At 48.7% G+C, this 27,593-nt stretch overlaps 1 protein-coding gene across 5 annotated transcripts in view; it reads right to left on the bottom strand.

The window, feature by feature from the left end:
• The window catches only part of ANKDD1A (ankyrin repeat and death domain containing 1A), a 45,125-nt gene that overhangs the window by 9,752 nt on the left and 7,780 nt on the right, over positions 1–27,593 (bottom strand). For 3 of the 5 annotated variants that reach the window (XM_077939585.1, XM_077939583.1, XM_077939581.1), the window contains exons 4-11: positions 24,745–24,843; positions 20,316–20,420; positions 19,489–19,587; positions 15,263–15,361; positions 14,614–14,712; positions 11,316–11,414; positions 2,805–2,903; positions 840–938 (exon numbers count right to left, since the gene is read on the bottom strand). In XM_077939585.1, the coding sequence (XP_077795711.1) occupies positions 840–938; positions 2,805–2,903; positions 11,316–11,414; positions 14,614–14,712; positions 15,263–15,361; positions 19,489–19,587; positions 20,316–20,420; positions 24,745–24,843 (798 nt within the window). The remainder of the gene's footprint in view (positions 1–839; positions 939–2,804; positions 2,904–11,315; positions 11,415–14,613; positions 14,713–15,262; positions 15,362–19,488; positions 19,588–20,315; positions 20,421–24,744; positions 24,844–27,593) is intronic. The other 2 variants (XM_077939584.1, XM_077939582.1) reach the window with 1 other exon arrangement.

Raw genomic sequence — 27,593 nt, 5'->3', positions numbered from 1 at the left:
ATTTTTAGTAGAGACGGGGTTTCACCATGTTAGCCAGGATGGTCTCGATCTCCTGACATCATGATCCGCCCGCCTCCGCCTCCCAAAGTGCTGGGATTACAGGCGTGAGCCACCGCGCCCAGCCTGAGGGCTTGGGTTTATCATGTCAATTTTGCCCACCTCCCGTCCAGCCTCCTGTTCTCCAGGCCTCCCAGATGGTTACCTCCACAGACCTGCAGTGAGAAGGGAAGCTCCCCTTCCCATCTGGCCAGCTGCCCTGGTGCCTAGCTCAAAGCAGGGAGCCTCCTCCTAGGTCCAGCTTCAGGATCTGATCCTGGCCCCCAGCTCTACCCCACACCATCTCAGGCTGGCCTCGCCGAGTCACATGTGCAGGTGCCCCTCTCCCAATACACCTGTGACCTCCCAGCCTCATACCAAATCTTCGGCTCTGCTGAGACAACTAGCACCTGCGGAAATAGCTGTCACAATGAGCTGGGAAGCTTCCCCAAAACCGGTCCCACATGTGGGGGTTGTTGGACAGTACTGTGGGCAGTACTTCTACTCCCCAACCCTACCAGGCGACTCAGGAGGTCACAGTCTGATGGGGGCCATAAAGGAGAAAGCAATCATTTCACAGGCCTATACCAGAGAGGGGTAGGCCAAGGCTGAGGGACCTTAGTAGAGAGAGGGGAAGGTGGTTAGGAAGGCTTCCTGGAGGAGGTTGCATTTGAGCTGGTATAGAAGGGATGGCAGTCCTTGAACACCCTGAGAGGGAGGAGGGAGGGGGCATTCGTAGCAGGGTCTCTGGCAAAGGGGGAGCCATGAAAGCCTGAGGCGAGGTGGGTTGTAAGCAGAGGTACCTTATCTCTCAGGTTTAAGTCAACCCCAGCAATGAGGAGCATCTCTGCTATGTCCTGCCAGGCGTGCTCTGCAGCCAGGTGAAGGGGCGTCTGCTGCCTCTAGGGGAGAAGCCAAGGGAACAGGTAAGTGAAAAGCAAATGCGGTGGCCCGCCACCCTAAGTCAACCCCCACAATCATCCTAGTATATTTCTTCTAGTCTTTTCTTTAATGCAGAATGTTTTTAGTTTGTTGGTTTTACATACATGAGATCATCCTATGTGTACATTTTACATCTTTTTTTTTTACCCCAACATGATACTTTTTGTGTACTATAAACTCTGATAAACACAATTTTTGATAACTCCATAATAGCCTATTTGTGTCTGTGCCATAATTTACCTAACCACTTCCCTATTATTAAATATTGAGGCCATTTTCAAAGTGAAGACTGATAAATAATACTGCAGTGAATATTTCTGTGCATGAGCTTTTAATATGTTTTTCAAGGCTCAGTTCCCAGCAGTGCTCACACATATCATTTAAAGGTATATGATATATTCTGCCAAACTGCTTTCGACTCCCAGTGGCTCTGTAAGCCATGCCCTTGCTGGTACTGAGAATTATGTGGTTGGTGGTTAGATTGTGGGGACAGGATTTAAAAGGGCTCTTTACTGATCACAGCTTCAGGACTCAGAGGCCTCTTAATTTTTTTTTTTTTTTTTTTTGAGACGGAGTCTCGCTCTGTAGCCCAGGCTGGAGTGCAGTGGCCGGATCTCAGCTCACTGCAAGCTCCGCCTCCCGGGTTCACGCCATTCTCCAGCCTCAGCCTCCTGAGTAGCTGGGACTACAGGCGCCCGCCACCTCGCCTGGCTATTTTTTGTATTTCTTAGTAGAGACGGGGTTTCACCGTGTTAGCCAGGATGGTCTCGATCTCCTGACCTCGTGATCCGCCCATCTCGGCCTCCCAAAGTGCTGGGATTACAGGCTTGAGCCACCGCGCCCGGGCAATTTTTTTTTTTTTTTTGAGATGGAGTCTTGCCCTGTCACCCAGGCTGGAATGCAGTGGCCAGATCTCAGCTCACTGCAAGCTCCACCTCCCAGGTTCACGCCATTCTCCTGCCTCAGCCTCCAGAGTAGCTGGGACTACAGGCGCCCACCACCATGCCCGGCTAATTTTTTGTATTTTTTTTAGTAGAGATGGGGTTTCACTGTGTTAGCCAGGATGGTCTCGATCTCCTGACCTTGTGATCCGCCCATCTTGGCCTTCCAAAGTGCTGGGATTACAGGCATGAGCCACCATGCCCAGCCCAGAGGCCTCTTTTTACATAAGGCTGCCTCAGTCACCCCTGCCCTGGGAATTTTCCCTAAGGGAAAAAAGCAATGAAAGGAAAAGGTTGAATGTAAAAAGATATTCACTGCAATGTTTTTTTTTTTGTTTTGTTTTGTTTTGTTTTTTGAGACGGAGTCTAGCTCTGTCGCCCAGGCTGGAGTGCAGTGGCCAGATCTCAGCTCACTGCAAGCTCCGTCTCCCGGGTTTACACCATTCTCCTGGCTCAGCCTCCCGAGTAGCTGGGACTACAGGCGCCTGCCACCTCGCCCGGCTAGTTTTTTGTATTTTTTAGTAGAGACGGGGTTTCACCGTGTTAACCAGGATGGTCTCGATCTCCTGACCTTGTGATCCACCCGTCTCGGCCTCCCAAAGTGCTGGGATTACAGGCTTGAGCCACCGCGCCCGGCCTATTCACTGCAATGTTATAGATCATGGCCAAAACTTGGGAACACCCAAAATGTTCAAAAGAGGGGAATGATGAACAAAATGATATTCCCTTCAACAACTATTTAAATTACCTTTTAAAAGCTAAAAAAAAAAAAAAAAAAGCAATTCCTCAACTCTGGGCCATGCTAGGAGACCACAGCCAAGCCTGCCAGCCTGGGAGGGTTTCCAGAAGCTCCCTGGGGCCCGGAAGGTCTCTGTAGCCACTTACGTTGTCCATGGCATTCAAGTCACTGTCAGAGTTGATGAGGAGCTGGACCAAGGCAGGGAAGTTGTGCATCACAGCGAGGTGCAGAGGAGAGGCACCCTGCTGTGGGAGGAGATACACGGATCAATCGACGAGTCCCTCCCAGGACTGCCCAGCTCCAGGCTGGTGCTGGGGACAGGAGGAGGGAAGGGTATAGTGCTTCTGGGTTTGACCCTTTTAGCTTCTTGGCTGACATGGATGGCCTTAGGCAATTAAGGTCCCAAAGCTTGAATTCCTGGAGCTCCAAACTGATCCTCTAGATGGGTGAGAGTCTGAAGACCCAAGGGTGAGACCCTGCTATGTCAGGAACTCACTATGTGACCTCGGGCAAGTCATTTCCCTTCTCTGCTACTCTTCATCTGGCAAGTGAGGTTTGCCATGGTCCCTCCTAGCAACAATACCTGAAGATTCTCTGACATCTCATTTAATCCACACATCAACCTAGGAAGTATATAGGGATGGTGTTCTTATTAGTATCTTCATCTTACAAACAGAAACACTGAAGTTCAGAAAACTTAAGTCACTTACCCAAGGATACATAGCTAATAGGAACTATGTCTTATTGGACTTTCTACTCCCACTGCGTCCCCACCCCCAGTACCTAGGTACCTAGTACCTGATAACTATTTGTGTAGAAAATGAATGAATGAGAGAGCCAGCTGGGACCAGAAAAGATACCTCACTCCAAGTTCAACTCTCCTTCAACAGTGGAAGACACTATCCTCAATAGTCTCCTGTGGCCCCCTGAGTAAATGACAAAGAGGGGATACTCCCTCCTCTCTAGGTGATATAGTGACACACATACTGTGGAATAATACAAGGCCAATAAAATTGATATTAGAAACTAATACTTATTGTGGAAAACATCTTCATGTATTGAGCTATAAAAGGGTTACAGAACAGAATACACACACACATAAAACAAAAATGCCCATTATTGCCATTACTAATTTAGGCCAGTGGGTATGGAGTGTTATCAGTATTAGAAAAGAAGATTTGAACAAAAAATTATTTGAGACATGTAATTATATATTTACACAGAGCTTGCACAGTTGCTCTGTCTTACCATGTGATGCCTCCCATCATGTCACAACACAGCAGGAAGCCCCTTACAAGAGGCTAGTACCATGTTCTAGGACTTCCCAGCCTCTAGAACCATGAGCTAAATAAATCTCTATTCTTTATAAGTCACCTAGTCTATGGTATTCAGTTATAGCAACACAAAATGGACTAGGACACCTTTCTCCGCCAAAAATCCTAATGGAATAAAGTTATGTGGAAGACAAAAATACTCTTCAGTAGCATTCTTGTATTGAATGTTTACGAGACATGACATATAATTTTTAAAAAGATATTCTAGTCACAATGACAGCCAAAAAATATAAACTAATTATGAAGGATATAATTAGAAATGAATAAGACAAAGGTAAACCAAAGCTATATAACATCACTTAGGGATATAAAAGAAGACATAAAGAAATGGCAAGGCCAGGCCGGGCGCGGTGGCTCAAGCCTGTAATCCCAGCACTTTGGGAGGCCGAGACGGGCGGATCACGAGTTCAGGAGATCGAGACCATCCTGGCTAACACGGTGAAACCCCGTCTCTACTAAAATACAAAAAAAATTAGCCGGGCAAGGTGGCGGGCGCCTGTACTCCCAGCTACTCGGGAGGCTGAGGCAGGAGAATGGCGTGAACCCGGGAGGCGGGGCTTGCAGTGAGCTGAGATCCGGCCATTGCACTCCAGCCTGGGCAACAGAGCTAGACTCCGTCTCAAAAAAAAAAAAAAAAAAGAAATGGTAAGGCCAGGTGTGGTAGCTCACACCCATAATCCCAGTACTTTGGGAGACTAAGGTGGGAGGACCACTTGAGCCCAGGAGTTCGAGATCAGCCTGGATAACATAGTGGGACCCTGTCTCTACAAGAAATTTAAAACAAAATTAGCTGAGCACACTGGTGCACACCTGTAGTCCCAGCTACCTGGGAGGCTGAGGCAGGAGGATTGCTTGAGCCCAAGAGGACGAGGCTGCAGCGAGCCATGATCCTACCACTGCACTCCAACCTGGGCAACAGCGTGAGACCTTATCTCTAAAAAAATCTATCTATTTAGGCTGGGCGCATTGGCTCACGCCTGTATTCCCAGCACTTTGGGAGGCGGAGGCGGGCGGATCACGAGGTCAGGAGATCGAGACCGTCCTGGCTAACACGGTGAAACCCCGTCTCTACTTAAAAAAAAATTACAAAAAATTAGCCGGGATTGGTGGCGGGCCCCTATAGTCCCAGCTAGTCAGGAGGCTGAGGCAGGAAAATGGCATGAACCCGGGAGGCGGAGCTTGCAATAATCTGAGATCACGCCACTGCACTCCAGCCTGGGCGACAGAGCGAGACTATGTCTAAAAAAAAAAAAAAAAAATTATCTATCTATCTATCTATCTATCCATCTATCTATCCATCTATCTATCCATCTATCTATCTATCTATCTATCTATCTATCTATCTATCTATCTATCTATCTATCATTCTATCCCCACCGTGCACGGTGGAGACCATCCTCTTACCTAAAGCTCTCTCCCATCTGTCAAATATTTTTGTCATAATTTGTTAATTTTAACCATTCTGAAAAGTAGTATATCATAATGTATTTATCAAAATGTACTATATCTCAAAAAGTAGTATACCATAGTATATCATATTACACTTCCCTAATAGCTAATGCTGTTAAACATCTTTTCATGTGCTTATTTGCCATCTGTATATCCTCTTCAGTGAAATGTCTATTCATGTCTTTTGCCCATTTTTTTTTTTTTACCTTGAGTTTTGAGAGCTCTTTATATACTCTACACACTAGCCTTTGTAAGACATGTGATTTGCAAATCTTCTATCTTGGTCCGTAGCTTGTTTTTTCATCCTCTTAACAGATCCTTTGCAGAGCAAAATTTTTTAATTTTGATGAGGTCCAATTAATCAAATTTTTGCTCCTATGGATCATGTTTTTGGTGTCAAGTCTAAGAACTCTTTGGCCTAACCCTAGATCCAAAAATTTTCCTCCTTATATTTTTTCTAAAAGCTTTGTAGTGTTATATTTAAGTCTGTGATCCATTTTGAGTTAACTTTGTATAAGGTGTGAGGTTTTAGTTGAGGCTCATTTTTTTGCCTGTGGATGTACAGTTGCTTCAGTACCATTTGTTGAAAAGGCTATCAAACCTTCCTCCACTGAATTGCTTTTGCATCTTCAATAAAAATCAGTTGGGCATATTTTCTTCTTTTTTTTTTTTTTGAGATGGAGTCTTGCTCTGTCACCCAGGCTGGAGTGCAGTGACATGATCTCGGCTCACTGCAAGCTCTGCCTCCCGGGTTCATGCCATTCTCCTGCCTCAGCCTCCCGAGTATCTGGGACTACAGGCACCTGCCACCACACCTTTACTTTCCGGCACTACAAGATGCTCCAGACTCACCCTATATGTTAGTATTCCCTGCTGTAGTCCTAGACGTAGCCATTTTCCCAAGGAATCCTGGTTCCTTGTAGTAGAGAATTTGCACCCTGCTTTGTTCACATAACTGTATCTTTGGGCCCGGCGCGGTGGCTCAAGCCTGTAATCCCAGCACTTTGGGAGGCCGAAACGGGTGGATCACGAGGTCTGGAGATCGAGACCATCCTGGCTAACACGGTGAAACCCCGTCTCTACTAAAAAATACAAAAAACTAGCTGGGCAAGGTGGCGGGCGCCTGTAGTCCCAGCTACTCGGGAGGCTGAGGCAGGAGAACGGCGTGAACCCGGGAGGTGGAGCTTGCAGTGAGCTGAGATCTGGCCACTGCACTCCAGCCTGGGCCACACAGGGAGACTCTGTCTCAAAAAAAAAAAAAAAAAAAAAAGAACTATAAGGTCTTTCCATACAAGTACATTTTTTGAAAACTGTCCTCATTCTTTTTTATTTATTTTTCTTTTTATTTATTTATTTTTTGAGACGGAGTCTCACTCTGTCACCCAGGCTGGAGTACAGTGGCATAATCTTGGCTCACTGCAACCTCTGCTTCCCGGGTTCAAGCAATTCTTCTGCCTCAGCCTCCTGAGTAGCTGGGACTACAGGCGTGCGCCACCACGCCCGGCTAATTTTTTGCACTTAGTAGAGATGGGGTTTCACCATGTTGGCCAGGCTGGTCTCGAACTCATGACCTCATGATCCGCCTGCCTCAGCCTCCCAAAGTGCTGGGATTACAGGCATGAGTCACCGCGCTGCCCGGCAGTCCTCATTCTTTTTTATAGTTACACAGTGTTCCATTGCAGGGATGGGCCATAATTTACTACATTGTCTCCTAAACATGGGTTTCAATCTTTTGCTATTACAAATGATACTGCAGCAAAAACCTTGTACATATTATCATTCCATACATGTGGAAGTATGTCTATAGAATAAATTCCTAGATTTGTTGAGTCAAAGGGCACATGTATTTGTATGTTTTGTACATATTGATAAATTGCCCTCTGAACAGATTGTACCAATTTCTACTCCTTCCGGTAATATATGAAGGTGCCTATTTCGCTCTGTCGCCCAGGCTGTAGTGCAGTGGTGCGATCTCGGCTCACTGCAAGCTCCGCCTCCCGGGTTCACGCCATTCTCCTGCCTCAGCCTCCTGAGTAGCTGGGACTACAGGCGCCCGCCACCACGCCCGGCTAATTTTTGATTTTTTTTTTTTCTTTTTTGAGACGGAGTCTCGCTCTGTCTCCCAGGCTGTAGTGCAGTGGCGCGATCTCGGCTCACTGCAAGCTCCGCCTCCCAGGTTCACGCCATTCTCCTGCCTCAGCCTCCCAAGTAGCTAGGACTACAGGCACCTGCCACCTTGCCCAGCGAGTTTTTTTGTATTTTTTAGTAGAGACGGGGTTTCACCGTGTTAGCCAGGATGGTCTCAATCTCCTGACCTCATGATCGGCCCGCCTCGGCCTCCCAAAGTGCTGGGATTACAGGCTTGAGCCACCGTGCCCGGCCAATTTTTGATATTTTTTAGTAGAGACAGGGTTTCACTGAGTTAGCCAGGATGGTCTCAATCTCCTGACCTCATGATCGGCCCGCCTCGGCCTCCCAAAGTGCTGGGATTACAGGCATGAGCCACCGCGCCCGGCCTGCATTTCTCTTAGGAATCCTCTGTGTTTCCTTTTCTACCAAATTTCTCTTCATAACCTTTGGCCATTTTTCTCTTGTGTTGTTTTTTAACTTTGTAATGATTTGTGGGACTTTTTTTTTATTTTAATTTTTTTTAGAGATAAGGTCTCACTGTGTTACCCAGGCTGGAGTGCAGTGGTGTGATCACAACTCACTGCAGCCTCAACCTCCTCGGCTCAAGTGATCCTTCAACTTCAGCCCCCAGAGGATCTGGGACTATAAGTAGGTACCCACCACCACACCTGGCTGATTTTTAAATGTTTTGTAGATATGGGGTCTTACTATGCTGCCCAGGCTGGTCTCGAACTCCTGGACTCAAGCAATCCTCCCACCTCAGCCTTCCAAAGTGTTGGGATTACAGGTGTGAGCCACTGCACCTGGCAACACCTTCACTTGTTATGAATGTGTCTTTTGACAGTGTTACTACCAGCAAGTTGCTTTTGGTATTAAAAACGCAAATACAACAAATAAAAGTGACACAATTAAATAAATAAATAGGCAGCGAAAACAGCTGAAATGAAAAGGCAAACAACATACTTAATGTGGGTAACAGGAAAACTTCATAGTTTGACCACTGGGCTGGCATCAGGATTCTGGTGTCTTGATGGGCAGAAAAAAGTAAGCATTTAGCCTGAATTCTTTCTAGCTGGAGGTGATACTCTTTACACAGGGAAAACTGGGAGGGCATTAAAAAAAAGTCCTTGTTTTACTAGGGCTTTGGAATCAAGGATGCCTTTCTTCTCTATATTCCAATGAATTGTGTAATACTGTTTCTATAATAAGTTTAAATATAGTACTTGTTTTAGTTATAAGAAATGATCCCTTTCTGATATAAACCATAGATGTTTCCTTGTTTCTATAATAGGAATAATAATGGTACTTACAGGTAAGGAAACGGGCCCAAAAAGGTCAAAGTAGCTTGCGCAAGGTTATTCAGTTTGTAGTGCCAGCATACAAAGCCAGGCCTAACACCAAAGCCTGTCATTTTTAAATTTTAATTATTTAATTCAGGTATCCATCTGTTTTAATTATTGTCAACTTGCCTTCTAGAAAGGTAGTTGCCATTTGAAACTCCCACTACTTTTTTTTTTTTTTTTTTTTGAGACAGTCTCACTCTGTTGCCCAGGCTGGAGTACAGTGGAGCGATCTCAGCTCACTGCAACTTCTGCCTCCCAGGTTCAAGTGATTCTCGCGCCTCAGCCTCCCAAGTAGCTGGGATTACAGGGATACACCACTATGCCTGACTAATTTTCTTTCTTTCTTTTTTTGAGGCAGAGTCGTGCTCTGTCGCCCAGGCTGGAGTGCAGCAGCACAATCTCGGCTCACTGCAAGCTCCACTTCCTGGGTTCACACCATTCTCCTGCCTCAGCCTCCCGAGTAGCTGGGACTACTGGCGCCCACCACCACGCTCAGCTAATTTTTTTGTATTTTTAGTAAAGACGGGGTTTCACCATGTTAGCCAGGATGGTCTTGATCTCCTGACTTCGTGACCACCCGCCTTGGCCTCCCAAGATGCTGGGATTACAGGCATAAGCCATCACGCCCGGCCTTTTTTTTTGTTTGTTTTTGTTTTTTTAAGATGGAGTCTCACTCTGTCGCCCAGGCTGGAGTGCAGTGGTGTGATCTCGGCTCACTGCAAGCTCTGCCTCCTGGGTTCAAGTGATTCTCCTGCCTCAGCCTCCCAAGTAGCTGGGACTACAGGTGCCTGCCACCACGCCTGGCTAATTTTTTGTATTTTTTTTTTTTGTTTGTTTGTTTTTTGAGACGGAGTCTCGCTTTGTCATCCAGGCTGGAGTGCAGTGGCACCATCTCTGCTCACTGCAAGCTCCGCCTCCTGGGTTCACGCCATTCTCCTGCCTCAGCCTCCCAAGAAGCTGGGACTACAGGCATGCACCACCACGCCCGGCTAATTTTTTGTATTTTTAGTAGAGATGGGGTTTCACCGTGTTAGCCAGGATGGTCTCGATCTCCTGACCTCATGATCCGCCCGCCTCGGCCTCCCAAAGTGCTGGGATTACAGGCGTGAGCTGCCGCGCCTGGCAATTTTTTGTATTTTTAGTAGAGACAGGGTTTCACCGTGTTAGCCAGGATGATCTTGATCTACTGACCTCATGATCTGCCAGCCTTGGCCTCCAAAAGTGCTGGGATTACAGATGTGAGCCACCGCACCCAGCCACGCCTGGCTAATTTTCTATATTTTTTGTAGAGATGGGGTTTCGCCATGTTGCCCAGGCTGCTCTCGAACTCCCAGCCTCAAGCAATCTGCTCACCTTGGCCTCCCAAAGTGCTGGGATTACAGGCTCATGCCACCATGCCCAGCCAATTTTTTTTTTTTTTTTTTGAGACAGAATCTTACTCTGTTGCCCAGGCTGGAGTACAGTGGTGTGATCATGGCCCACTGTGGCCTCAACCTCCTGGGCTCAAGCAGTCCTCTTGCCTCAGCCTCCCGAATAGCTAGGACTACATGTGTATACCACCACGACCAGCCAGTTTTTCAAAAAAAAATTTGTAGAGATGGGCTCTCCCTAGATTACCCAGGCTGGTCTTGAAGTCCTGAGCTCAAGCAATACTCTAGCCTCAGCCTCCCATAGTGCTGGGATTACAGGTGTGAAGCACTGCACTCCCAAAGTCTGTGTTTTAACGAAAAGATTATATGGTTCCTGTGTGTGGACCAAATGTATAACAGGAAAAAGATTAACAATTAAGTGGACAGATAGGCAACATAAAAGATTAATAGTAAAACCCAATGCCTAGGTTTGGCACAGTGACTCATGCCTGTAATCCCAGCACTTTGGGAGGCTGAGGCAGGTGAATAACTTGAGTCAGGAGTTCATGACCAGCCTGGCCAACGTGGTGAAACCCCATGTATTTTTCTACCAAAAATACAAAAAAAATTAGCCAGGCATGGTGGTGTGTGCCTCTAGTTCCAGCTGCTATTCAGGAGGCTGAGGCAGGAGAATTGCTTGAACCTGGGAGGCAGAGGCTGCAGTGAGCCAAGATTGCACCACTGCACTCCAGCCAGGGCAACAGAGCAAGACTCCGTCAAAAAAAAAAAAAAAAAAAAAAAAAACGCCCCAATGCATAAATGAGCAGAGAACAGGAGCTGATAATTCAGTTCAGAGGAATTGCAAGCTTGGTTTCTAATCCTATTACAGCCACAACAGTATTTCACTCTCCTAAGTGCTGCCGGCTCCCCTACTCCTGGTCCACACCCCAACCCCAAGGGTCTGATGTTCCCGTTTCTCCTTGTGCTTCATTAGTGTGCTCATGGAAGGCTTTGCAATGGAGACCCCCTTCAACCCTCGCACCCACGCTTACATGATCAGCCACGTTGGTGCAGCCTCCTGCATGGATGAGGACCCGAGACACATCCTCCGAGCCACTGAGGGCTGCATAGTGAAGGCAGCTTAGGTTTTTCTAGAAGGAAACAGGCATCAATGCAATATCACAAGGACCACTCCTACTGAGGTTTGCAAAGCTCTTTGAGATTCATTTTTCCATCTGAGTGTCACAACACCGCTGGGAGTATTATCCCCATTAAACTGAGGCTGGAGAAATCAATGACTTTCCCAGGCCTGGTGACCAGTAAAAGGAACTCACTATGGTCTCAGTCTTTTCCTCACCTCCTATCACAAATGCAAGAATGTAGACCAAAGCCTGCCCAAGTCTATGACTGGTAAAGACATGCAGTCGATTGACTCTAAGGAGGTGGTTTTCTTTTTTTTCCCCAAGACAGAGTCTCACTCTGTCACCCAGGCTGGAGTACAGTGGCACAATCTCGGCTCACTGCAACCTCCACCTCCCAGGTTGAAGCAATTCTCCTACCTCAGCCTCCCGAGTAGCTGGGATTACAGGCACCCGCCACCACGCCCAGCTAATTTTTGTATTTTTAGTGGAGATGGGGTTTCACCATGTTAGCCAGGCTGGTCTTGAACTCCTGATCTTGTGATTCACTGGTCTCGGCCTCCCAAAGTGCTGGGATTACAGGCGTGAGCCACCACGCCTGGCCAGGAGGTGGTTTTTAAAGAGGAAGACAAATAAGATTTGCCAATACAGAGCAAACTCCACCCAGCATGCACTGCCCAACACAAGCTGGTCTTGGTGCATCCAAACAGGATCCTGGCAGGGCCAGAATGGAGGCTTGGTCTCAGTGGGCCTCAAAGTGCTCTCTTTCAGTCAGAGCCCAGCCCAGCCCAATGATCACCTTGCACAAGGCACACACCAGACAGGCCCCACTAGGGTGACCCACTGTCTCAGTTTGCCCAGGATTGAGGAGTTCTTGAGATGTGGGACTTTCCATTTTAAAATCAGGACAGTATGGGGCAAACTAGGACTAGCTAGCCACCCTGCTAAAGTCCCAACTGAGTGAGTACCTGTGGTGTGTGGGACTCAGTCCATCTCCCAGTGGGAAATGCAGTCACCGTGGGCTTGGCACCTCCTCCGAGACCCTGCAGCATGACATTCTGGGAGGGGTGGGAGTGTTGAAATGGAATGTGGCCTCTACCTGAAACCGCAAGCTGAGGCTGAAGCCCAAGTCCTGGCATGATGAGCAGCTCCAGCCCACCACCCAGTGGCCACCCAGCTGGGTGCAACCTTCCCAGTATCTCTTTTTTTTTTTTTTTCTTGAGACAGGGTCTCACTCTGTCGCCCAGGTTGGAGTACAGTGGTGCAATCATAGCTCACTGCAGCCTCAAACTCCCAGGCTCAAGCAATCTTCCAGCTTTGGCCTCCCAGAGTGCTGCGTTACAAGCATGAGCCACCTTGCCCAGCCTTTTTTTTTCAAAGCCAGTCAAATTAAGCAGTGGGGAAATAAATATTTTTTAGCATAACATTTTAATTCTCTGTTTTTGAACTGCCTGTGTATTTTTGCTATTATTTATATTGTATTATTTATTATTAATATTTTTGCTATACTATTGACATTTAGAACAAAGCAAGAATTCCAGAACCTGAAGCCATTCAACCAGCCAAAAAGGTTATTTGTCACTGATACAAAAATAAAAAGCAGGCTGGGCGCGGTGGCTCATGCCTGTAATCCCTGCACTTTGGGAGGCCGAGGCGGGTGGATCACGAGGTCAGGAGATCGAGACTATCCTGGCTAACACGGTGTAACCCCGTCTCTACTAAAATACAAAAAATTAGCCGGGCGTGGTGGCGGGCGCCTGTAGTCCCAGCTACTCGGGAAGCTGAGGCAGGAGAATGGCGCGAACCTGGGAGGCCGAGCTTGCAGTGAGCCGAGATCGCGCCACTGCACTCCAGCCTGGGCAACAGAGTGAAGACTCTGCCTCAAAAAAAAAAATAAATAAAAATAAAAAAAAATAAAAAGTAAAGCAAAAATACCAACTCACTACCTAAAGAAAGGCCACAACCCCGCTTTCCAGGTCATAGAGGAGAATTTCTACTGGCAGAATTGATGAGTACAATGGGGAGAAAGAGAAGAGGTTCATCCAGGGCCACATCCCAAGCCCCAGCTCTGTCAGGGGAAAGCTTCGTCAGTGGGTGGGAGCTCTGGAGTCAGGGGAACAGGCTTTTGAGACTCAACTTTGCCTTGTACTAGCTTGTGACCCTGTGAAAGTGCCCTCAAAGCTCCAGTTTTCTCATCTGCAAAATGGGTGGAATTTTTCTTTTTTCTTTTTTTTTTTTTTTTTGAGACAGAGTCTCGCTCTGTCGCCCAGGCTGGAGTGCAGTGGCTGGATCTCAGCTCACTGCAAGCTCCGCTTCCCGGGTTTACGCCATTCTCCTGCCTCAGCCTCCCGAGTAGCTGGGACTACAGGCGCCCGCCACCTCGCCCGGCTAGTTTTTTGTATTTTTAGTAGAGACGGGGTTTCACCATGTTAGCCAGGATGGTCTCGATCTCCTGACCTTGTGATCCACCCATCTCGGCCTCCCAAAGTGCTGGGATTACAGGCTTGAGCCACCGCGCCCGGCCGGGTGGAATTTTTCTGAGGTAACAGTTAGGAAGGGGCTTTGTGAACTATCAAGAGCTCAACAAATGGAAGACACTAACAGGGCCAGGTGCAATGGCTCCCACCTATAATCCCAGCACTTTGGAAGGCTGAGGCGGGCGGATCACTTGAGGTCAGGGGTTCAAGACCAGCCTGGCCAACATGGTGAAACCCTGTCTCTACCAAAAAAATAAAAAACTAGCCAGGCGTGGTGGTACACACCTATAGTCCCAGCTACTTGGGAGGCTGAGGCAGGAAAACTGCTTGAACCCAGGAGGCGGAGGTTGCAGTGAGCCAAGATCACACCATTGCACTCCAGCCTGGGTGACAGAGTAAGACCCATCTCAAAAGAAAAACCAAAAAAATACTAACAGGTGTTGAGGTGTTGGGCCCTATTATGTCCTGGGCACTGTGTTAGATATTTAATCCTCACAATAATGTAAAAAAGTAAATGTCATCCCACTTTATAATTGGGAAACAAGGCTCAGAGAGGTTAAGTAACCTGCTCCGGGTCACAGGGCTCAGCAGTGGAGAAGCCAAGATCAGAACCTGGCCTGCTGCCTCGAAGCCTCTATTCACTCAGGGTTCAGGAATCACTGTGGCCATTACTGCCGACATGGCTATGGCTCAGCAGACAAGAGCAGACCGCAGTCTTGGGAGGGCCTGGCTACCTGGGTGAGCGCATTCACGGTGCTCCCAGCCCTGAGGAGGAGCCGCACACAGTCAGGGTGGGTCCCTCCAGCAGCTGCATGCAGGGCAGTCAGACCTTCCTGCAACACACAAGGAGAGCAATGAGGATGGTGGGGAGGCCCACCCAAGTGACCCCCAATCCCACTGTGACAGGACGCCCCTTGTGCCTTGGCCCCAGGGCCCCTTGAGCTCTCCACTGCCCTGCCCCTGGGAAAAATGAGCTTTCTTGTTTGTGATCCCATGAGCCCCACCCCTGAAGTCCTCACTTTGTGGAGCACACACATGGCATAGCCACTCCTGGCTCCACATCTCTGCTCACGTTCTGCCCCTCCCGCTCTGTCTGTTTCCTCCTACTCCAGCAAGCCCTCCCTCACCATCCTGTCCATGGCGACGTCTCCCTTCTTTGAACACACACTCTGTGTCTCACTTATTTGGTGATCCGTCCTGCCAAGTGCCACCATTAAGCCTGGAGTTCAGTGCTGCTGCTTGTCTTTCCCTGGTGGGCTCTCAGTTTGAGATCATGCCCTCAGCCTCCTGGCTTTAGACTGCACCATGGATTGGTGGGGGTTCCTCGAAGGCAGACAGCAAGCAAGGGTCATGCATCTCGCCATCCCCCAGGTGGTGACTCACCGCATTCTGCTCCTCCAGGTCCAGCCCGATATCCACAAGTCGCTGCAGCACAGCCATATGGCCGCGACCAGCAGCCAGATGAAGGGCCGTGTTCCCCTCCTGCAGGAAAAAGGGCTCCTGAGAGGCCAGCAGACCAGAGAGCCCCAGTATCACAGACCTGTGATGAGCTGCAGCCATGCACACTGGGTCAGTGCCACCCTGCTCCTGACAGCTGTGCCAAAAACTACAACCAGGGGCAGATTGCAGGGCCAAGCCCTGGTCTTTCTTTCCTTATACATCAAGCAGGCACATTCCTTAAAAATTAAACAAAACCAATTCTACTTTCCACATGCCCATCTGAAGCCAGTCCCTCCTCGGGTCCCCCAAATCCATCTCCTCTCACTGCTCAAGGCCCCAGCAACTCTCCCCTGAACTCAGGCTGTTCCAGGCAGCTGCTTGGTCCAGTCACCTGCCTCCCTCAAGTCTCTGTGTGAGACGTTAGTTTCTTATTGAGTAGCGTGGCCTGCCCAGGCCACACTCTGAAACTGCAAACCCCACCTCTGTCGTCCTGAGCCTATTTTCCTGCCCTGCTTTTCCTCTCCCCACTGCACAGATCGCCTTGCCAACACACTCTGTCAGTGGCTGTGTGCTTAGTGTTTATCGTCTGACTCTTTTTTCTTTATTATTTTACTTTAAGTTCTGGGATACATGTGCAGAATGTGCAGATTTGTTACATAGGTAAATGTGTGCCATGGTGGTTTGCTGCACCTATCAACCCGTCACCTAGGTATTAAGCCCTGCATGCATTAGCAATTTATCCTGATGCTCTTCCTCCCCTCGCCCCCCAAACCAGGTCCCGGTGTGCGTTGTCCCCCTCCCTGTGTCCATGTGGTTCTCATTGTTCAGCTCCCACTTATGAGTGAGAACATGCAGTGTTTGGTTTTCTGTTCCTGTGATAGTTTGCTGAGAATGATGGTTTCCAGCTTCATCCAAGTCCCTGCAAAGGACATGATCTCATTCCTTTTTATGGCTGCATAGTATTCCATGGTGTATATGTGCCACATTTTCTTTATCCAGTCTATCACTGATGGGCATTTGGATTCGTTCCACGTGTCTGACCCTTGTTGCTGGAACATAAGCACCACAGGGGCATCTATTTTGTTTTCTGAAGTTTCCTTAAGTGCCTAGAATAGGGCCTGGGGCACATGGCCAACACTCAGTAGATGTTTGTTCAATGAGTCAATAATGTAGGAGGGTCTTCAGGGGATCATGTGGAGAGCCTGACATGTGTCCCTGGAACTTGAAGGCCAGAGGACTGGTAGTTGCTTTGCACTTGGAAAGTCTAAAGGTGACAGTGACATAGCCAAGAGAAGCAGCTGCATTGGGCAGGGCAGAGGGTGCAACGTACTCTGTATTTGAAGTGGCCCCTGCTGAGGTCAGCCTGCTTGGGGTTGTCCTTTAAAGGGATCTCCCTGCCGGGCATGGTGCCTCACATCTGTAATCCCAGCACTTTGGGAGGCTGAGGTGGGCAGATAGCTTGAGCCCAGGAATTCCAGTCTGGGCAATATAGTGAGACTCCATCTCTACAAAAAATACAAAAATTAGCCAGATGTGGTGGTGCATGCCTGTAGTCCCAGATACTGGAGAGACTGAGGCAGGAGGATTGCTTGAGCATGGGAAGTTAAGGCTGCAATGAGCTGTGATTACGCCACTACACTCCAGCCTGGGCAACAGAGTAAGATATTGTCTCAAAAAAAAAAAAATTCAGCTAAAAATAATAAAATTGTAAAGTAATTTTAAAAAGCCCTCAACAACTTTGTTTTTCTCTCCTTGCCAGCTTCTCTGCAGCCTGTAGCCTGTCGGCTGGCTGCTGCAAGCCAGGACAAGCAGTGGGAAACGCAGTCACAGTGTGAAATCTCTGTGTTCGGCCGGGCGCGGTGGCTCAAGCCTGTAATCCCAGCACTTTGGGAGGCCGAGGCGGGTGGATCACGAGGTCAGGAGATCGAGACCATCCTGGCTAACACGGTGAAACCCCGTCTCTACTAAAAATACAAAAAGAAATTAGCCGGGCGTGGTGGCGGGCGCCTGTAGTCCCAGCTACTCCGGAGGCTGAGGCAGGAGAATGGCATGAACCCGGGAGGCGGAGCTTGCAGTGAGCCGAGATCGCGCCACTGCACTCCAGTCTGGGCGACAGAGCTAGACTCCGTCTCAAAAAAAAAAAAAAAAAAAAAAAAAAAAAAAAAAAAAGAAATCTCTGTGTTCAGAGACACGCAGGAAGCAGGTGAACTGTGAAAGGCCAACACATGCCCCCAGTTAACGGGGTGTAGAGGCAATGGCGGGGCTTTCTTCTTCCTTCTGGGTTATAAATATCCATATTCTGGCATTTGAAGCTGCAGGTGGCACACATGGATGCCTGACAGGCGCTCACACTTTCCTGGGCAGGGCAGGGGGCTCAGAGGCAGGACAGCTGGGCAGAAGGCAGCCTTGGCGTGGGCCTGGGGTCCTCTCCCCTCCACCTTGGGGACGTCCAGCATCTCCACCTCTGTGAGGCCTTGACAGCAACACTTCACCCTTCCAAGTGGAGTTAGTCGCTCTCTCTGGGCTCTCAAAGCCTCCCTAGCATTCTAGAGCACACGTGGAGTGACCTGTGTTGTCATTGACTCTAAGAGGTCTATCCCCTTAGCAGGCATTGAAAAACTTATTGTGCCCCCTCCCCAGATGAAACTGAAAATGAAAACACTCCTATTCTGAAAACACAAAACTTAACAGGGGTATGCAATTTTAAAAGCTTCTTTGCAGAATTTCTGATTGCAAGATTCTGGAGAAGTTCATCAAAGCTGTATGTTCTCTTTCTCTGTTCTTGATGCTCATGCTCTCCTGGGGCCCTGAGGTGTGATCATTTTGCCTCTTGGGTTAGCCAGTCCTGGCAGGTGCTGCCCTCCCCATTCTCTGTATGCCCAGTTCCTGGCCCAGTGCCTTGCTCAACCACCTGCTCAACCCAAAAGGATGAGTATGGATGGACTCAGTGCAGAACCCAAGGGGGTCCAAGCCAGGAGGCAGCCTGGTAAGGGGAGGAGCACAGCTTTATGCATTAGGATGCTGCTTCCAAATCCAGCTCTACCTGTGTCTCGCTGTGCGACCTTGGCTAAGGCATCTCCCTCTCTGGGCGTCAGTTTCCACAGCTGTAAAACGAGAAGGCTGAATTCAGACGCCTTCCAGTTCCAAGACCCGGCAGTGGATTTGTGTGTGAGCTCTCTATCACTTCGGTATACACAGAACTCCCTCTATCCTGGCCAAGCACATTAACCAGAAGATTAATAATGGAGTTAATCTCTTTGTTGGAGGCATCATTTAGAATTTGCTGTAACAGGCCGGGCGTGGTGGCTCACGCCTGTAATCCCAGCACTTTGGGAGGCCAAGGTGGGCGGGTCACGAGGTCAGGAGATCAAGACCATCCTGGCCAACACGGTGAAACCCCATCTCTACTGAAAATACAAAAAAATTAGCCAGACATGGTGGCGGACACCTATAGTCCCAGCTACTAGGGAGGTTGAGGTAGGAAAATGGCATGAACCCGGGAGGCGGAAGTTGCAGTGAGCCAAGATGGCACCACTGCACTCCAGCCTGGGCAACAGTGTGAGACTCTGCCTCAAAAAAAAAAAAGAATTTCTAATGATTCGCAAGGGTCCAATGATAAGAGTCATTTATAGGGTAGACCCTCCGGTCCCCATCACTTGCCCCTTCTCAGATTAGTGAAATCCTGCTTATAAACCCTGAATGATATGCTCCCTCCTCCATGCTCCCATCCTATTCCTGCCATAACCATAGCAGAGCAGTTGTGTGGCTACCACCCCCTAACACTTCCCCACGTCTGCCAACAACAGACAACCCCAGTAGATTACAGCCCTGCTCAACGCACTCCAGGCAGCACTACCAACCACCCAGATCTGCCACCCTGGCCAGCCACGTCAGATCAGAAATCCTTACTATGACCGTGGCACTGAGTTCCTCGAGTAAGAAACGGTGTCTTGGGCATCTTTTTGCCACCAACCTGTAGCATAGGGCTGGCCCATAATGCATGCTAGTGAAGGGCCTGCTGGATGAACACTAAATACGCTCTCGTCTTTGGGCCACATGGCCCTCCAGTACAATGGGAGTCAGACGTGGACACAGGTGAGGAGCCAGAGCCTGGAAGCTGGCAAGTTTTGCACCCTGGTCAGGATCCCAGAGCCTCACGGACACAGTACCTTGTCTTTGACACTGTGGTCACAGCCAGAGCCCACGAGGAAATCCAGAGCATCCAGCTGCCCGTGCTCAGCTGCCCGGTGAAACGCCGTCCTCCCCAGCTGGCCAGGAGGAGAAGTGGTGTGAGCCTTCCTCACTCTGTCAGTGGGCATACCTGCCTCTGCCCACCTGGCCTCTGTTTCCCAACCACTCTGGCTTTGCAGTGGCCTCTCCTGCCCCAGACACTGTCCTCTCCACTTGCCTCCCCACACCCTGCCTGGAAAGCCCAGACCCAACTTCCCAACGAGAGCCACTTGCTGGGGTCCCTCCCTGGCCAGTCCTTAGGTGGCTCCTTGCTGCCTAATGAATAAACAGATTCTTGAGGATGGGGGTTGAGATCTCCAGAGGGACCTCCAACCACCCATCAGACCTTCCCTCCTAAGATTCCAGCCCCTCAGAACTCACACTAGAGCCCTTTGCTGTCCCTAAAGCTCCCACAAGCCTCGCTCTTCCATTTGGTGCCCCTTCCAACCCCTGATTTCCAATCTTACCCACAAATCCAGTTTATTTACCAAATGCCACCTCCTCCAGGAAGCAGAAGCAATGGCTTGCTTTTCTAACCCACCTAGTCCTTGATCAGGGCCTCTCTGCGGCAACTGACTGTGTTCTGCTTGTATTCTGCTCGTTTGTGCCCCAACACCTCTTCCCAACCAGCGGCTCCCCAGGCCAGGTGCAATATGCCCACAGATCAAAGGATGCACCCAAGGAATGTGGTAAGCTCCGTGGGCAAGAGTGGCCCCAGGAGCCCCCCGCCCAATGGGAATGATAAGTAGCCCTGAGGCACTCTCACCTTGTCTACGTGGTCCAGGGCCACATCCTCCAGGTCTTCCATTATGAACGCCAGCACAGGCACGTGGCCTTTTTGGGCTGCGCAGTGCAGTAAGGTCAGGCCATCCTGGAAACAAGTGCAGGAAGGTCCCTGCAGTCTGCGAAGGGAGGCCCTTTTCACATGCTGCCAGTCTCCCAGACAGCGAGTGTTTGGGACCCAGAACACAGCCTCCCCGTGGACACAACACTATAAATGATGAACGGACCCCAGGGATAACCCACTCTGCTGCCCACTCAGCCTCAGAGGGGCCGGCAGGAGTCAGGATGCCAAAGTTCAAATCCCAGCTCCAGCACCCCTCAGCTCCAGAGTCTTGGGCCAGTTACCTCCACCTCTCTGAGCCTCCATTTTCACATAGGACAGGACAAACTAGCATCATAATCCCTGACCACCTCAGTGGGTGGTTGAGAGGACTGGACCTACAGGAAAAGTATTTTATCAACTAAAAATTAATTCAAACATGTATGATTGGGGCCGGGCGCGGTGGCTCAAGCCTGTAATCCCAGCACTTTGGGAGGCCGAGACGGGCGGATCACGAGGTCAGGAGATCGAGACCATCCTGGCTAACCCGGTGAAACCCCGTCTCTAGTAAAAAATACAAAAAAATAGCCGGGCGAGGTGGCGGGTGCCTGTAGTCCCAGCTACTCGGGAGGCTGAGGCAGGAGAATGGCGTAAACCCGGGATGCAGAGCTTGCAGTGAGCCGAGATCCGGCCACTGCACTCCAGTCTCGGCGACAGAGCAAGACTCCGTCTCAAAAAAAAAAAAAAAAAAACCATGTATGATGAGGTCATATAGCACTAGTAGCCTCCAGAATAATTAAGAAGGTTCTAGGCATCTGCCTCCCTTGATACAGCTGCTAAAGAAGAAGCAGGTGACTAAGTGACCAGTGTATGTCACTAGGAAGTGACCTCCTCACCTTCTAGGGCAGATTAAGAGCAGATGTGGTCTGCATGGAGTAGAGGGAAGTGGCCTGGGTTGAGGGTGGACAGGGCCTAGAAGCAAAAGGAGGGAGGCTTGAAAATACTATATTTATGCCCCAGGGCTTCTACTTCTGCCTTGCATTAAGGTCAGATTATTTGAAGTCCTGTTTGCAACCCAACAGTGAGTCATAAAAATCAGTAGAACAGTGTTTTACATCTTGACAGTGGTCAAATCTCAGTGAGTATAAACTTTCAATGTGTGTATTTCTTTTCTTTTTTTTTGAGTCAGAGTCTCGCCCTGTCTCCCAGGCTAGAGTGCAGTGGCACAATCTCGGCTCACTGCCTCCTGGGTTCAAGCAATTCTCCTGCCTCAGCCTCCCGAGGAGCTGGGATTACAGGCACCCTCCAGCACACCCAGTTAATTTTTTGTATTTTTAGTAGATATGGGGTTTCGCCATGTTGCCTAGGCTGGTTTCGAACTCCTGAACTCAGGCAATCCGCCCACCTCGGCCTCCCAAAGGGCTGGGATTTCAGGCATGAGCCACCATGCCCAGCCCAATGTGTGTATTTCATGTTGGTATCATGGACCCCTTGATATGAAGGGATGAGAAGGGCACTTCCCTCTTGTGTTCTTCCCAAATTCCATAGCCCTGGACTGATGATTTTCATGAGAAAAACATAAGACAAACCCAAATTGAAGGGCATTCCACAAAATACTTGACTACTACTCTCCAAAAGGGTTAAGGTCACGGAAAACAAGGAAAAACTAAGAAATCATCACAAGATTCGAAGAGACTAAGAAGACAAAATGACTAAAGCATTGTAGAATATTAATGGAAAAACTGCTGAAATCTTATTATAGTCTATAGTTTAGTAAAACTGTAACTATCACCAGTAGAGATACGTAAACAGCAGGGAAAGGAAAAAGCTTCAGGGCAGAAGCAGGACGGGGCCTGTGGCATCTACAGGTGGGATGAATCCCTTTGGGGAAGACCTTGAACGAGAGATTGAAAGGAAGAGTGGGGTCTATCATTTGCAAAGCTGGCTGCATCTATTCCTCCTGCCCTTGGAGGCACACCCCAGGATCGTGCCACTCTTCTCACCGAGAATCTACACTGGTCCTGTGACGGGCTTTTGAATGCAATGGAGGTGATACCACGTGGCTTTCCAGCCTTGGCCTCTAGAGCCCTTGCCAGTTCTGCTCTGGATCTTTTGCTGCCCTGAGGCAGACAGGTAAGGAAGTCTATGCTGGACTTCCTAAGGATCAGTGGCCACCTGGAGAAACTAGCCGCACCATCCCAGACATTCCAACCCTTCCTGCAGAGGCTCCAGACATGTGAGTGAGACCCTTCAGGGCCAGCCAGCCCCCAGCCCACTCACCTGCTGACTGCAGCCTTGCAGGTGAGCACAGGCAAAGCCACAGGAACTGCCTGCCAACCACAGAATTGTGGAAAATAATATATCATTACTTTCAGATTCATTACTTTTAAATTTTAGAGTGATTTGTTGCCAAAACCAGAAAATGAATATAGAGGGGATCTGCTTAACTAGAAGAGTCCATGACTCAGAACCTCACCCTCCACATACACCCAAGACCCTGCCTTCCTCATTCTAGAACATGGAGGCTCATTCACAACTCTGTTTATAGTATACTACATCAAGACAACACTGGATTCCCCAGGGCCACTGAGCCCTTCCAAGGCCAAGCCAGGCCAGGCCAGCAGGACCAGACAGCAGAACCCTGAGCTTGAACCTGGGTGTATTCACAGGGTACCCTCCTGCTGGCCCCTCCCTCCCACACTCTGGCTCAGATCTTGTGACCCACCACATAGGGACATGGTTCTCTGGGATGGATTTTCCAACCCAAATGCTTTCAGGCACTCCCACCACTGCCAACAGGATCCTAACAATGACATGAGACAGACCTCTTACATGCCACGACCCTTTTACATCTGGTGAAGCCTATAGACCCCTTCTCAGAATAACATTTACTTAAATGCAAAAAAAAAAACATTATACAGGAAAAAATATTTAATCAAATAAACAGGCTTACAATGGTGTATTCATTTTCTATTGCTGCTATAACAAATTACCATCGCTTCATGGTGTGAAACAGCACAGATTTATTATTTTACAATACTGAAGTTCAGAAGTCTAAATTGGGTTGGCAATGCTGTGTTTCTTCTGGAAGCTCTTGGGGAAAACCCATTTCCTGTCCTTTTCCAGCTTCTAGAAGCTGACCAAATTCCTTGGCTAGTGGCTCGCATCACTCCACCCCTGCCTCCTTCATCACACCTCACACACATCGCATCACACCCAACAAATTCCTATTGGCGTGTTAGGTTCTGGGGGTTCAGAGGTTCTAGGAATTAGGATATGGACATCTTTGAAGTGACATTATTCTGCCTACCATAAAAGGAAACCAATTATATTGAAATTAAGTTATCAAAATATTACAAACCAAGTTTTCAATCTAGTAACACATGTGCTTCCTTACTGACCTGTTAAACAACAAGATCTACTGAAGGGTCTAATCACTGCCGTAATTTCAATGTAATGATAAATGTAAGGAGTTCACAAAACTTTCATGTGATATGAAAATAGCTACATTTTCTATTAGTGACAAAGTCACAAGTACTAATATTACCTACATTCAACGTTGAAAAAAATGCTAATTAGTTGGGCGTGGTGGCACGTGCCTATAGTCCCAGCTACTCTGGAGGCTGAGGCAGGAGAATTGCTTGAACCCAGGAGGCGGAGGTTGCAATGAGCTGAGATCGCGCCACTACACTCCAGCTTGGGTGACTGAGCAAGACTCCATCTCAAAAAAAAAAAAGAAAGAAAGAAAAAAAATGCTAAATTTTCAAGAAGTTAGCCAAAATAAATATGCACTTTTTTCCAATCCAAGTTCATAGGTCCTCTGAGTTTTCTCCAAGAACCCATGTGAGAACTCCTGGCTGAGGGATTTGGCCCAGAAATGTTTGCATTTTCCTAAGGGCAACTGACACCCTAAAAGGTGAGACACCGGCGGAGGGATTCTAGGCACTCTCACTTGCTGAGGCCCTGCTCCCTCAAACCACAGTGCAGGCTGATAGAGTAACTCGCCCACCATACCACACTTGGTAAATGATGCTTTGCTCCTTTCACCCCACCACACTGAGCACAATGGGTACGGGGCCTGGCAGGAGGGTGGAGGAGACCTCACCTCCTTCTCATTTAATTTTCCTAACTACCCTCTGAGGGAGTTACTTTGATTTCTCTCCTACAAACAAGGAGGCCAGTCAGAGGGCTGGGGACTGTCCCAACTCACTGAATAGAAGAGAGGTGGGGGAGATCAGAAGAAAGAGGGACAGGCAAAGGCAGGTGGGGGACTGGAGGGGCAAGTGGGGGTGGGGGGCAGAGGTTGGGGGAGACCTGTGCATCCAGGGCCAGGGGAGCCAAGGGGACAGAGGGTTACCAGCTGAAGCCTTACCTTGCTCTTACAGTGGATCTTGGCCCCCGAGTTTACCAGGATCTGGAGGATTCGTAAGTGGCCGAACCAGGCAGACAGGAGAAGCGCGTTCATCCCAAACTGGGGGAGAGGACATACAGGAGGTGAGAAGAATGTGGGAAGGCATGGCCGTGCCAGCCAGGCCCTGTGCCTTATGATTAAACCATACAACCAGAAGGAACTATAAGTGCCACTCAGTCCAGGGAGCTCCAAGCTTTAGGAATTTTAAGACCAATTTTTTTTTTTTTTTTAAATAGAGGCTGATGTACTGTTGCAAACTTCTTAAATTTATTTTTTGCTAAATGAAACTTAAAAATAAAACAGCTGCCGGCCAGGCTCGGTGGCTCATGCCTGTTATCCCAGCACTTTGGGAGGCTGAGGCGGGAGGATCACATGAAGTCAGGAGTTCAAGACCAGCCTGGCCAACATGGTGGAACCCCGTCTCTACCAAAAATACAAAAATTAGCTGGGCGTGGTGGTGGGCACTTGTAATCCCAGCTACTTGAGAGGTTGAGGCAGGAGAATCACTTGAACCCAGGAGGCGGAGGTTGCAGTGAGCTGAGATCCACCACTGCATTCCAGCCTGAGCGTCAGAGTGAGACTTCGTCTCAAAACAAACAAACAAACAAACAAACAAAATGGCTGCCATTTACTCTCATCATCATTTCATAAAGAAAGACCATTTTAGAAGAAAAAATTTGTAAGGAACCAATCTTAGAATATATTCTTGGCAAATAAAGCTTCATAACTGGGCATGGTGGTTCACGCCTGTAATCCCAACACTTTGAGATGAGGATCACTTGAGCCCAGGAGTTTGAAACCAGACTGGGCAAAATAGGGGGACCCCCATCTCTACAGACATTTTTAAAAAATAAGCCAGGCATGGAGGCACACTCCTGTGGTCCCAGCTACTCAGGAGGCTGAGGTGGGAGGATTGCTTGAGCCCAGGAGATAGAGGCTGCAATGAGCTGTGATCGCACCACTGCACTCCAGCCTTGGTGACAGAGCAAAACCCTGTCTCAAAAACCAACAAACAAACAAAGACAAAAAACAAATGTAGCTTCATAAAAAATACATTGTCCCTGTTTTCTGATTTGCTATGACTGGTGAAGACCTTTTCCTGGACTGGTGTTTAAGAATGGACTGTTTAAATCTCCCATAGAGGCTGGGCATGGTGGCTCAGGCCTGTAACCTTAATATTTTGGGAGGGACCAAGGTGGGAGGATCGCTTGAGCCCAGGAGTTCAAGACCAGCCTGGGCAACATAGTAAGACCTGTCTCTACAAAAAAATTAATTAGCTGGGCATGGTGGTGTGTGTGCCTGTGGTCCCAGCTACCTGAGAGACTGAAGTGAGAGGATCATTTGAACCCGGGAGGCAAGGGTTACGGTGAGCCAAAATTGCACCGCTGCACTCCAGCCTGGGCGATGGAGTGAGAGCCTGTCTCAAAAATAAATAAATAAATAAATATCCCATAAAATATCTTCAAAGCAGATAGCTTAAGTCTGCAGCACCACACCACCTCACGAGACATCCCTGCACAGTCAAACACTGGCTTCTGTTAGAAATGCCTCCTCCAGGCGGAGCTTGCAGTAAGCAAAGATCGCGCCACTGCACTCCAGCCTGGGTGACAGAGCAAGACTCCGTCTCAAAAAAAAAAAAAAAATGAAAAAAGAAAAGGAAGAAATGCCTCCTCGAGCTCTGTTGAAATCTGCAATCCTGCAATTTCCATCCCACCAACTCTCTGGAGCAACTGAAAATATGTCTGTGCCTCCACTCAGGGCAGCCCCAGGCCTGTTTGCAGGGTGCTCTTCCTCCACATCTGCACCGTGTGTGCTCCAGGGTCCCCAGAGCCCCTTCAGTGACCTCCACTGCAGTAGGGTTCCACACTTCCCCCATCTCCCTGGAGTCTTTTCTTCTCTGTGAAGAGCAACCCCAGGCCTCCAAACTCACCTCTGGGGATACATCAAGAGCCAGCCAGATCCTGGGAATGTTTTTTTGCAGTGCCTCCTTGGGTGTGGCTCCACCAGGAGCCTTTGTGAGGGGTACCAAGAAAAGGGGTCTTAGCGGCTGGCACCAGAATTCCTCTTAGGGAGGGAACTGTGTTTGGGTAAAAGCCTTGACAAAGGGTTGAGGCAAAAGATGAAACTCAGAGGGCACTCACTGATCAGCAGGCTCCCGAGCATCCAAAGAGAGTTGCTCTGCTCTGCTTTAGAAACAGGCGGGAATTTGGAGGCAGGAAGCGGGCAGTGCAGACAAGGACAGCACTGGAGAGAGGGAGGGGAGCAGAGGCTGGGCCCAAGGCAAGGAAAGAACCAAGGGCCTTTAAAGAACAGAATGTCAAAGAGGGGGTTTTAGGATTTTTACATTGTTTTTGTGTGTGATATAGGTCCCCTCTATATCCCAGTTTGGAAAGCCATCCCACACTACAAGCCTTCTGTGAATGGAGTCCCAGGGAGAGGCACCATGTTTGGGATGAAGCCAGGGTGGAATCAAAGGACTATTTGCAAAATTTCAAGAGGATGCCAAAAGTTGACCAAAAGTAAGAGACAGCAAGGACCACAAGCATTTAAATTCTTCCTCCTGAAATCCTAGGGAAGGTGTTGGACCCAGCAAAGAGCCTCAAATGAGGGTCTATCATCCAAGATTGGGGCATATTTTTTAAAATTTAAAAACAAACAAACAAACAAACAAACAAAAACAAATGAGGGTCTACATCTGGCCTTAACTAGAGCTGAAGAGGCCAGGAGACCCGGCACTGGCTCAGAGCTCAGCGCCTGGTAGAATATCAGCAACTGTGGGCTGGCTGCAGGAGGGAGGAAAAAGAACAAGC

Source organism: Macaca mulatta, chromosome 7 (assembly GCF_049350105.2).
Source record: "Macaca mulatta isolate MMU2019108-1 chromosome 7, T2T-MMU8v2.0, whole genome shotgun sequence".
NCBI lineage: Eukaryota > Metazoa > Chordata > Mammalia > Primates > Cercopithecidae > Macaca > Macaca mulatta.
Note: the sequence above shows the minus strand (reverse complement) of the source record. Positions and strands in the feature narration are given on the sequence as shown.